This window comes from Lupinus angustifolius, chromosome LG13, assembly GCF_001865875.1.
Source record: "Lupinus angustifolius cultivar Tanjil chromosome LG13, LupAngTanjil_v1.0, whole genome shotgun sequence".
Lineage (NCBI taxonomy): Eukaryota > Viridiplantae > Streptophyta > Magnoliopsida > Fabales > Fabaceae > Lupinus > Lupinus angustifolius.
In genome coordinates this window covers 3,399,298-3,411,527 of record NC_032021.1, presented here as the reverse complement: position 1 = coordinate 3,411,527, position 12,230 = coordinate 3,399,298, and the positions used below count along the sequence as shown (strand labels likewise).

The 12,230-nt window shown below is 29.7% G+C and overlaps 2 protein-coding genes across 3 annotated transcripts; one reads left to right on the top strand and one right to left on the bottom strand.

Moving 5' to 3' along the window:
* Window positions 4,346–8,194, top strand: LOC109363431 (probable aminotransferase TAT2). Of its 2 annotated transcripts, none has more exons than XM_019609694.1 (7): window positions 4,346–4,660; window positions 5,383–5,722; window positions 6,610–6,828; window positions 7,275–7,334; window positions 7,493–7,648; window positions 7,791–7,878; window positions 7,969–8,194. In XM_019609694.1, the coding sequence occupies exons 1-7, from the start codon at window positions 4,398–4,400 to the stop codon at window positions 8,085–8,087; spliced, it is 1,245 nt and encodes a 414-aa protein (XP_019465239.1). In that variant the 5' UTR covers window positions 4,346–4,397; the 3' UTR covers window positions 8,088–8,194. The 2 variants fall into 2 exon arrangements, with proteins under 2 accessions (XP_019465239.1, XP_019465238.1); XM_019609693.1 differs by having other exon boundaries at window positions 4,398–4,660; window positions 7,785–7,878.
* Window positions 10,369–12,124, bottom strand: LOC109363385 (putative pentatricopeptide repeat-containing protein At1g10330). Its single transcript, XM_019609633.1, has one exon. The coding sequence runs from the start codon at window positions 11,974–11,976 to the stop codon at window positions 10,573–10,575; it is 1,404 nt and encodes a 467-aa protein (XP_019465178.1). The 5' UTR covers window positions 11,977–12,124; the 3' UTR covers window positions 10,369–10,572.

Here is a 12,230-nt window from a genome sequence, read left to right as displayed (position 1 = left end):
GCATCAAACACAAGGTAGATAGTTTGAATTATGTGAGCAATGTTGGGAGACACATATATGGATCCTAAAAAATTATTTTTTTTTCAAAAAAAAATTGTGAAAGATACTTTTGGTAGTATAAAAAAAATTCGTTTTTTGTATAGAGAAAAAATGTATGCACTAAATAACGGATGAGTTGTATATTGTTATTATATCACTCATCATTCAAATTTAATTATCACCGACAATATATACATATTACACTCTTTTGTATAATGTTGCTTCTTTAATTATTCACTTTATCTCATCTATAATTAAATTTAATTATTTTCGCACAGAATTATTTAAAAGTAATTTAATTCTACTAATTTATTAAAACATATAAAGAATGATGTAAAGTTATGTTAGATTTTTACAATAACCAAAATGTTAAAAGTTCGATTCTTATGAGTGAAACTTGTTAAGAGAGACATTATACACCCAAAAAAAATTAATTCCTTACCAAAAGGTGAAATGATATTATTGATAACACAAAAAAACATACAAATAATTATACCATTATTCAAGATGTGATATATGTGAAATTATTTCACTTAAAAGTTGTACCATAAAATTGTAAAACTAGTTAAATTTGTTTATATTTGAGACAAAAAATATCCACAATTTTTATTATAATTGAGATCAGAAAGAAGAGAGAAATGTATTAACTGATAAGATAAAAGTTTTATATATTGTTAATGCATCATACTTAATCACTATCGATTTTCGGAAAAAATACAAATAAATGATAAATAATACATCAGTTATGCATAAATATTTTAAACAATAATACATAAATATTACACTCTAGAGAAAATATTATGTAAAAAACTATTTTATATCATCAACTAAAATAAAAGCTCTTATATATATCCCTTAAAAAGACTCATTTTATTAAAGGAAGCATTAAGGTTTTATTTTTCCCCAACTCTAATGTGGCAGCCTCCTCTTATCATTTTCTACTTTTATTTTCTACTTTTATTTTCTTGCATTATGCGTCTAGCTCCATATCAAGTTTTAGCTTGTTAATTTGAATATGCACAAAAACAACGTGAATTAGAGTATTCACAATGGTTGTTTTTAATAAAATAAGAATATTATTATTTTGTTTTCGATTGTGCTGTTTTTATTTTTTGTGTTTTGTGATTAAATAAGAACACTCCTTAATGAGGAGATAAGTGCAATGAAAATACAAATACAAACATATCCATAAACATTAAAAAAAATCTAATATCATTACAATTCTTTTTGCATAAATTAAAATTTTAAAAAATCCAAGAACCTCAACTTGTATTACTTAAACGAAAATTATTTTTTAATGTATTATTTTATTTTATTTATTCGTGTCTACATAATTTAATTTTATAACTTACATCACTGAGATTATTATTTTTATTTATAATTGATTTATAATATTTATAATAAATTATAACGATTCTTAATTTATTAATAAATAAATAAGTAATTATTCTTAATATTTTGTTACATTTATTGTCAAATATAAAAGTGTGGGGTATGTTGTGTGATTTAAATAAAAATAAGAATGATATTTGTTATTGTGAGTGGTAAATATATATTATTATTTTATGAAAAATTATAATAAATTATAAAATAATGTGTGAGACCCAAATAATAATATAAATATTGTTCTCCATTATATATACTCTTAAGTCTTATGTGACTATAAGCATAAATAGTTGTTTTGCCTCAGTTTTTAATTTTCTCAACTTAAGAGCATTGAGAAATGAGACTATATTCTCTTCCATGATTTAGAGTCATCACCATATTTTGTAAGATAAAACGTGGTAATCCCTCTATGCCAAATTCTAAAATATTTTGGTCATTAAACTAGAGTTTTAGGATTGATAGTTAATTATGGTTTGAGAAAAGTATACGTACTTCATCCACTAATTTTAAACAATAGAAACTACATATGACAACATTCAAATGATCACTTTGAGACTAACGAGGTTGGTTCAAATGGTACATGCTTGATTCTTCTTATGCAAGGTATCAGGTTTGAGTCTCGTGGATGGAAAAAATACCCATTGGAAGAGTTAGCCACACATACATGTGGATGTTCCCAGCTTATACATGATTACCTCAAATACGACAATACATGTGAGAAACAAAAAATGATGACTTTGAGAAAATAATTGAATAATCGTGATCTTTTATGTATACTTTGTTATTTTTTATATTTTTTAATTTAATTATGAAAAGATTCGTATTCATCTTTTGATTCTTACTATTTGTCATTAAATAACATCTTTTTATTATTATTGTTCTTAGATTTTATAATTATTATTTACTATCTCAAAACATTTTTCCTTTTTAATTGTTTTTTAATTTGTTTGGAATTGAGTTTTCTCGAAGATAAGTGATGTATCATAACTATTAGAAAGATAATAGGAAGAAAGGAAGTGAAATCATAATTTTTCCTTCATATTTATTATAATTTAAGTTAACATTTTTATCCTTTGTTTGAATAGAAGTTTATTACATTTTTAATTAAAAGAGATTTTTTTTTCTTTCCTTCATATTTATTATAATTTAAGTTAAAAGTATCGGATTTTTTGTTTGATTATTATTAAAATATTTGATATTCATTTCAATATTATGATAGCTATTTAATCTCTTGGTTGCTATCATTGTCAAATGATTTAGAAATTATCTTTTCAATTAATTACTAGTTATGATTAAATATATTTTTAATGGTAAAGAAGTGATGTATCATACCACTGAAAGGATAATCTATAGAAAATAAGTGAAATATATTTAGTTTTTTATCCTTTAAATATGTTTTACCTTTTATTCCAATGAATATTCTATGTTAAATAAAAATAACCGAAAAAGTTCTACTGATTATTGATGAGATCAAATAATTAATAATTAAAAAGAATATTATTTCATTTCCTATTTATTTTTTAGATATGTAAATGCATTATTTTATTGTTTTTAAATCATTATTTATTATTTATCATAAAAAGACATTTCTTACTAAAAACTATTATAACCATATATTAATTACATTTTAATCAATTAATTAGTTACTCAATAATAAAATACATAATAATTGTTTTATCAATATTAACATTATTGATCATTTTATTATTAAGTGTCTAAATGTGATGCGTGGACGAAGTGAATGGTGCAGAGGTGACGACTTTACCATGCGACACATGGTAAGGGGTCTAGTAGGCATGATTTATTATATTTAATAATTTGATTTATTTTGAAGATATGATATGATTTATTATATTTTAAAGATATTTATAAGAATCGATATATTTTAAAGGTTGTCATATATTTCAGTTTTTAAAATGTTGATAAGATTTTATATATTTTAAGATGCTAGTATGATTTAGTAGATTTTAAAGACGTCAATAACATTAAATATATGTTAAGGATGCCAATAAAATTTGATATATTTTAAAGATACAAATATGATCTAACATATTTTAAAAATGTTAATATGATTTTTTATGTTTTTAGGAATGATTGAATATTATATTTCTCTAAGTGAATAGCATGTAACTAAGCTAAACAAATGTACACAGTAGTATAAAGAATATGAATTTCAACAACTTCCTTTCTGACGTGAAGAAAATACCCCACAAAAAACTCACAACATGCACTCTAAACACTACCATTATAACTAATCTCAGTAATTATGAACTAAATTTTCTTTGTAATTATCTCTTAAATTTTTATGTGTTGACTAAAATTTGTTTATGCACAAGATTATTACCCTTACCAATCTATCAACAAGTAAATCACTTTCATCATACTAACAACTGTAATAACACAATAGTATATGTTAGTTAATCGTCATTAAAATACAAATAGATTTTTTTTGTTTCCCACAGGTATCCTCGCACTGGAGGCAATTTAGTCCGAGCCAGGAACATCTACAGATACGTGAGGCTAACTCTCCCAACGGACATTTTTTCATCCACAAGACTCGAACTCGGGTTCTTGCTTAAGGGAAATCAAACATGTATTACTTGAACCAACTTCAGTTGCTAAAATACAAATAGATTGATTGAGAAGAAAAACAATAAATGTACTAATATTTGTATATAAAAAAATTAAATTCAAATAATAATAATCTCATAGTTGGTATGAAAACAAAATAAAATACATGTGAGATAAATTAATTTGATATTATCTGTATATAATCTCGGGTTTAAGACAAACTAGAAAAAATAATTGATAAAGGCTACTAGGTAAGAAGTTTAGGGATCTTTACCAAACCTTAAAAATACAATAACATAACCGACAAATTAGGATTAGGATCGATATATAGGTAACAGCTTCTTTGCATTACTCGAGTTCATCGTTGTTCGTACCCACCAAGTACCAACACAAGAAGGATAATGGAGAACGGTTCAAAGAAGAAGTGGAACTTCAATGGGAACAAAGACCTTAATGCTTCAGCCATCTCAGTGAAAGGGGTTTTCAATAAACTAACTGCTACACTCAACAAAGATGATAAACGACCCGTCGTTCGTCTTTGTCGTGCAGACCCCACAGATTTCTTTAAGACCACTGATGATGCTTCTCATGCTGTTGCTGAATCTATTCTGTCGTTTAAGTTCAACAGTTACTCTCCCTCTGGTGGCTTACCTGATGCAAAAAGGTTAGGTCATAGTTTACTTCATTGTTTATTGTTTGTTTACTTTCAGTTCATGCTTTAATTTATTATGTTTTTATATGATAAAAAGTGTGTTTGTATCTGTAGGTTTTTTAATTTATTATGGCACTATTGATTTATTAATCAAACAATTTGATGACTGCCATTAAAGGGATAATAAAAAATGGTAGTGATAAAATATCACCTTTGCCCTTGTTTCTTAGCCAATAGTACAATACAGACAAGTCTCTATGTTAATGTCAGTCTATTACTAATTACTAATACAGGAAACAAGCAAGATAAGTTATGCATTACTAGTTTTGTGTATTTCTTTTGCTGAAGGCACTCACGTTCTAATCAAGATGTGACAGTGGTGATGGGTCAAAGAATCAGCTTTCCTGCACGTGCAGTAAAGGGAAAAGGGTGTTATCTCAACTCAATGCACATAAGACAATCCAGTCTTAGTCATACACCCCCCTCATATATATATATATATATCTTATAGACAGAGACCCTACATGTTTGGACGTTGAGGGGTGGTGCCATGGTGTGATTTCACCCTCTAAAAAATGGTGTTATATGAGCTGAATCAATTTCATCCTTGAAAGACTTTTGATTATCAGTTGATAAATTTAGAACTTTGTTTTTTCGCATATCTTTATATCATCTTTACACATTTTCTACATTGGGAAAATAATAACTAAAGATACTATACTTTACCACTACAGGGCTGTTGCAGATTATCTCTCTAGTGATCTTCCATACAAGTTATCACCAGAAAATATATTTCTGACTAGTGGTTGCACAGAGGCTATAAATATAACCTTGACTGTACTTGCACGTTCTGGTGCCAACATTCTTCTTCCAAGGCCAGGTTATCCACAGTACCAATCTCGTGCAGCTTTCTGTGGCCTTGAAGTTCGGTACTTTGATCTTTTGCCAGAGAAAGGTTGGGAAGTTGACCTTGATTCTTTTGTATCTCTTGCTGATGAGAACACTGTGGCTATGGTCCTCATTAATCCTAGCAATCCTTGTGGTAACGTGTTCTCATACCAACATTTACAAAAGGTATGCACTCAACATCAAAATGATAATCTCATACTAATAGTTTAACACCAGTCAATTATCCTTACTATTTTTTAAATTTTAAGACATCCATTTTGTGTAAGAAAGATGGAAAAGAATTTGTGTTCCCTTGTGTCTTTTTACGAATAAATATCCTCTCCATTAATGTAGAGACAAATACATGAATTTTCCTTTATTTTTAATGATATTAGTATTATTTCATTATAATTAGAAGGACAAATGTGTCATTAAAGATTGTGATTTTTTTTGATTTTTGATGCACTTGCCTCTCCATTAATGAAGATGATCATAACTCCTTTTTTACTTGTTATACATTTTTAGTTTGAATTCTACATCTAACAAACTTGTTTTCATGGCTGTTTGATTATGATTGTATTGAAGAGTTTTGCTATTAATAAAAGAAGTCTTTTGATTAATGTTTATAAATTATAAAATTGATATTATTAAAGTAGTAGTGTAATATTTATATAATATTAGTGTAGAGATTTATACACAGTTAATACATTACCCATTATCCATTTAAATTACTTTTTGAAGAATCAACGATGACTAAATACAAATAGTAGATGATACAATAATTTGTATACTATCACTACATACATTTTTTCCCTATAAAATTAGTTGGAAAATATCATTGCTCCTATTAAAACCACTACTTTATTGACATTTGTCGTTGAAGGAAGCTACTTTGTTTATATTGATTTAAATATATTTAGTATGAAAACAATAAAAGAGTTGATAATTAATATTATGAATTAGGTGTAAAGTTAACATGATAAAAACACGTGTTAAGGTTAACATTTTGTTTAACGGTGTGAATCAAGATATGAATATATATGAAACAAGCTGATTTGTTAGGACACTTTTAGGTTGCAGAAACAGCAAGGAAACTTGGAATATTTGTTATTTCTGATGAAGTTTACGGACACATAACTTTTGGAAGCAAACCATTTGTACCCATGGGAGTATTTGCATCTATAGTGCCTGTGATTACACTTGGGTCTCTATCAAAAAGATGGGTTGCTCCTGGTTGGAGACTTGGTTGGATCGGGACATGTGATCCAAATGGATACTTGCAAGATACTGAGGTTAGTTTTTGTTTCTTTTGGTCAGTTTTTACTCTCAATTTTTTCTTAACTTGGTTAACGATCTTGATAGTATTGTATTATATAGTTAGCGTTGTTTGGATTAACTCTTAATTCACTATTGTTTTTGTTTCTTTATGCACGTACTACTGCACTTAAAGGTTGCTTTTTACTCGGAATTATTTCTTAGCTACCAATCATGATATGATATATAGAGTATATTATATCACTTCAATACTTAAAACCACACAATGCACATTAATTATCACATGCTACATGGTTTCGATATAGTATACAGTGATAACGAATTGTTTGAATGGATGAACATTATGATTATAAACACTAATCAATTAATATTTGCACACTATAACAAAGGTGATTTGAATTTATTTAATATGCAAATATTTTTTTCATACAGATTATTTGGTTGTGTTATTTTATTTTATCAGATTGTGACAAACATAAAGAACTATCTGGACATCTCTTGTTCCGCTGCAACCATTGTGCAGGTACTTCATGAACAAATGCTTTTGTTAAATCAATATGAATACGTTTAAATTCATGATTCATAATAAATACTAAATGTTTCTATGCTACTGTACATAAATCTTTTATATATGATTCTGCACTTGAAAGGGAAATATTACTGATCTAGTTATGTTTGCAGGCAGCATTACCTCAAATTCTAGAGAAAACCACAGATGATTACTATAGCAAAAATCTTAATATAATGAGAGAAACTGCAAACACATTCTATGAGAGATGTAAGGATATCCCTTGCCTAACATGCCCGAACAAGCCAGAAGGAACCATGATGGTGATGGTAAGTAGAAAAGTATGACATTAGTTAACAATGTGGATAATGTTAAATGGTATTTATCTAAATATGAAAAACTTTCCTAAACAATTATTGGTACAGATTAAAGTATTTAATTCCGATAGTAAATTTTACGTTGCAGGTTCAGATTAACTTTTCACAACTTGAGGACATTATTGATGATGTAGATTTTTGTATCAAGCTGGCTAAAGAGGAGTCCGTAATATTGCTTCCCGGTAAGGAATTTTCACATTTACTAGAATCTTTACATGGATATGAGTATCTTGATAAATAGTTACTTAATGGTGAATGATTTTGCCGTATAGGTATTACTGTTGGACTAAAGAATTGGCTTCGTATTACTTTTGCTGTTGACGGTTGTGATCTTGAAGAGGGCGTTAAGAGGATAAAAGCCTTCGGCCTTAGGCATTCTAAGAAGTTATGATAATCATGTGATTTTTCTCTTTCAACCTTCTTTCTATCTCTAAATAAAAAATGATTTTTCTATTGCAATGTGCTACCTACCATATTGCTTTGGTTCATATTGCAATGTGCCCATGATGCAGATTAATAATATCCAAATGGTACTGTTTTCCTTTTGCATGATGTTTGTTTTTCTATTTTTAGTAGTTTGTTGCCAACTACTATAAACTAGTGAAATTTGTTATATATTTACAATATTAAATGAATTTAGGATCGTTTTATTCTGGCTTGGAATTGGACTGCGCTAGCTTGACCAGATATATATTTATATATTATTTGTATCCGGGTTTGGTGATTAAAGATTACAATTCTAATAATTAACAACCAACTAGGTCCAATACATTTGTTAAGTCTAATGTCAGGAATTCAATTCACCTCATAGGCATGAAAAATGTTATGTTAGAAGAAATCAGACTAACTTCAATTTAAAAGACATTAATATCTAATAGTTGACTGAAATAACACTTGCTATAAAAAATTAGTAATTATTACAAAATCTTCACTGTCTTAATTATGTGTTAAGGGAGAAGATATCTTTTATTCAAAAAAATATATCATTTCATATATTATTTTTTTTGATAGGTCAAAAAATTGGAAAAAGTAAATTGTTATGTCACACTAACTCACTGAAAAGTATTAAACAAGTAACAACGTAGCAAAATCAACATTTTTTCTTTTAGCATTTACAGTTGAAAGTTGCGGTCCCTTTCCAACCACAGACACCATCACCTTGTAAGCTACTTCTACATGAAAACTTTGGCAGCAAAAATCTTCTCTGAGAAACGCTTTGTTATTGAACACCACATGTCTCGAACAAAGCTAAAAAAATCAACTGAGCCTCTTCTCATATCTCTTGACCTCTTTCCTTCACCAACCGCCATCACATCTTCAACAATCAAGAGTCGAGGATTGCAAGTTGTGTCGCCCAGGAGGTTGAGATTGTTCAAGAAAAGGTTGTAGGGTCAACGGATGAGGAAGAAAAAAGATAGAGGCCTAGCTTGGTCCCTTTTCTTCCACCTTGTGCTTCATCTCCAAGGATGCTTGTTTTCATTGCTTCTTGTTTTCTTCTTCCTGTTATTTGATTATCATTCTCAACATCATTTCCATACTTGATTTGTAAATTATATGCATTGAGTTATGTTGAATTTATCACAATTGTGAAAAAATATGTGGCAAGCTCGTTTATATATATATATATATATATATATATATATATATATATATATATATATATATATATATATATATATATATATATATATATATATATATATATATATATATATATATATATATATATATATATATATATATATATATAAACGAGCTTGCCACATATTTTTTCACAATTGTGATAAATTCAACATAACTCAATGCATATAATTTACAAATCAAGTATGGAAATGATGTTGAGAATGATAATCAAATAACAGGAAGAAGAAAACAAGAAGCAATGAAAACAAGCATCCTTGGAGATGAAGCACAAGGTGGAAGAAAAGGGACCAAGCTAGGCCTCTATCTTTTTTCTTCTATATATATATATATATATATATATATATTTTGGAGCAAGCTAGTTTATACCCCAATGTAGGAAGAAATGTGAGAAAATTGCAAAAAAGGAGTTATATATAATGGAGTAAACTCGTGAACGTAATGAGTGAAACTGTGGTTTAAGTTTAATTCGTTTAATTTCTAAGAACAACATTTATTGAAAATGACAGTTACGCACCTCAAAAGAAATTATGATATAAATTTGTACCGATGTAAAAGAAATAAAATATCTATTAAGAGAAAACAAAGGATAATTAAAGGCCTTATGCTTGTCCTCATCTTAGACTATTAATTTGAAATAAAGACACCCATCTTGTTAGTTGTATCCATATTGTCTACTATCCACATTAGGCTTTTCTTAATTCTTTTAACCCTAGACTAGACTACGATTGGTGACCCTCTAACTATCATAGAGTTCTATTGTTATCAAGATATAAGAAAAAAAAGATTTACAAGTGAGATATCACATCTTAAATGTGAGCATCAAGAGTGAAACATTAGTTTCATAAGTCTTTTTTTACTTATAAACTTTTTTACTCTTCCCCTTATATCTAATATGAGACTTTACACTTGAATAAACATGCCCATTTGTCTCTTCTAACAACAATTGTTATTCTGTTGTATCATATTAATTCTTGTCTTGTCTATAAGGTGAGGAGATACCTTAGTTATAACAACGACAAAAAGTCATATCCAACATATTGCACAAAATGATCAAAGTTAGTGCACAAACATATTCTATTCATATACAAGGAAAAATCTTAATACAGCTGAGGTTCATTTTATCAAGGCTTAATCAAGAGTGATATTCAACGGTCAGAAACTTTGTATGATGCTGTATGACCACTGCCTTTTTATCAGTGATAATACCTAACATTGTACAGAGAAGAAAAAAATCAAGTCAAATGAACCATACTGTAAGCTGGAATTTTCTGAATTCCAGCCTCAGTTATATCTTTTCTTAAATTAGCAGCACGATCCCATCTTTCCTTTTCCGCATTCATGCTTGACAATAACACATATTGGCCGCAATGTTCTGTCTGTAATTTAAGCATCTTTCTTCCTATTTCTTCTCCAAGTTCAATAGCTCCATGAATCCTACATGCACCCAAGAAGGCTCCCAATACAGATGCATCAGGCTGAAAAGGCATATTTCTTATGATATCAGCAGCTTCTTGTAGATGCCCTGCTCTACCCAAAAGATCAATCACACAACCATAGTGCTGCATTATTGGTACTACTTTAAAGTCACGCGACATGGATCGAAACAGCTCCAATCCTTCCCGAACGAAATTCCCATGAGCACATGCTGTAAGAACTGCTACTAAGGTGATGCTATTTGGTTGGAGCCCTTCAACCTTCATCTTCTCAAACATATCCAGAGACTCCTTCTCTTTACCATTGGAAGCAAGCGAAGAAATCATTGCATTCCAGGTGCAGACCTCTCTGGAAACCATTCGATCGAAGACATTCACAGCATAATTCAAACAACCCATCTTCCCATAAAGATTTATCAATGAAGTCCCTACGAAAATTCCCAAGTTGACCTCATTCATCACTATATATCCATGCACCTGCTTCCCACAATCAAGAGCAGCTCTACTATCTAAATTAGCACACGATGAGAGCACACTGACAAAAGTAGCCTCATTCGGCTTCACCAAACAATCCACAACATCCTTATGAGCCATCATCATCCCAAAAAGCCGAATTGCAGCCTCGTAGCTCCCATTCAAAGCAAAACCATTCACAATCGTTGTCCAAGAAACAACATCCCGGTTAGGCATGCGTTCAAAGAGCGACAAAGCACCCTCGATGTCTCCATTCGTGCAGAATGCATTAAGCATTGCATTACAAGCAACAACACAAAAGAAAGGAATTTCCACAAACACCTTCCAAGCATGATCAACCCTATTGTTTCTGGAATAGGTGACAACAAGAGTGGTCTGTATGAAGGGGTCTGACAAGACACCACGCTTGAGTACTTGTGAATGAAGGGCAGTGCCCAAATGTGGAGGGTATGTGGCAGCAGATTTAAGGATTGGAGGAAAAGTGTAGGAATTGGGTGGGACTTGGTTTGAAAGCATTTGGGTGAAGAGAAGAAGGGACTTGTGAGTGAGGCCAGCAATGTGGTTGGCTCTGATGAGTGCATTGTAAAGAAGGGTTGGCATCCATTTTTGATAATGGTGGTGAAGGATGTAGCCATTGGTTATAAGAAGGGAATGGATTTGTTTGATTTGTCTATGGTGCTTGATGCAGTGTTGTGCAAGTTGCAACAAACACTCACCTGAGTGATTCATAAATATGAGACAACCAATGATAATTAAAAGGGTGGGAATGTGAGATAGCCTAATAGTATTTGAAAGAATCAGTTTCAATAACTTCAAAACGTGTAATCATTTTCTGCTTAGGGCTTTTAGGCACATGTAGCAAATTCAACTAGATGTTGCTATGAGACCCAAATAGGGAAATGGAGCTATGGTTGTTGGAGGAATGAACTGAACTCTCGATTTTTTTTTGTCTATTTGAGGATCTAATAAAATCTTACGATATA

Bases quoted from the DNA above. Each gene is read 5' to 3' on its own strand.
- LOC109363431 (XM_019609693.1), top strand. From the start codon at position 4,398: ATGGAGAACGGTTCAAAGAAGAAGTGGAACTTCAATGGGAACAAAGAC. The intron at 5,723-6,609 runs GTATGCACTCAA...GGACACTTTTAG, and splicing joins CATACCAACATTTACAAAAG to GTTGCAGAAACAGCAAGGAA. The intron at 6,829-7,274 runs GTTAGTTTTTGT...TTATTTTATCAG, and splicing joins GATACTTGCAAGATACTGAG to ATTGTGACAAACATAAAGAA.
- LOC109363385 (XM_019609633.1), bottom strand. From the start codon at position 11,976: ATGAATCACTCAGGTGAGTGTTTGTTGCAACTTGCACAACACTGCATC.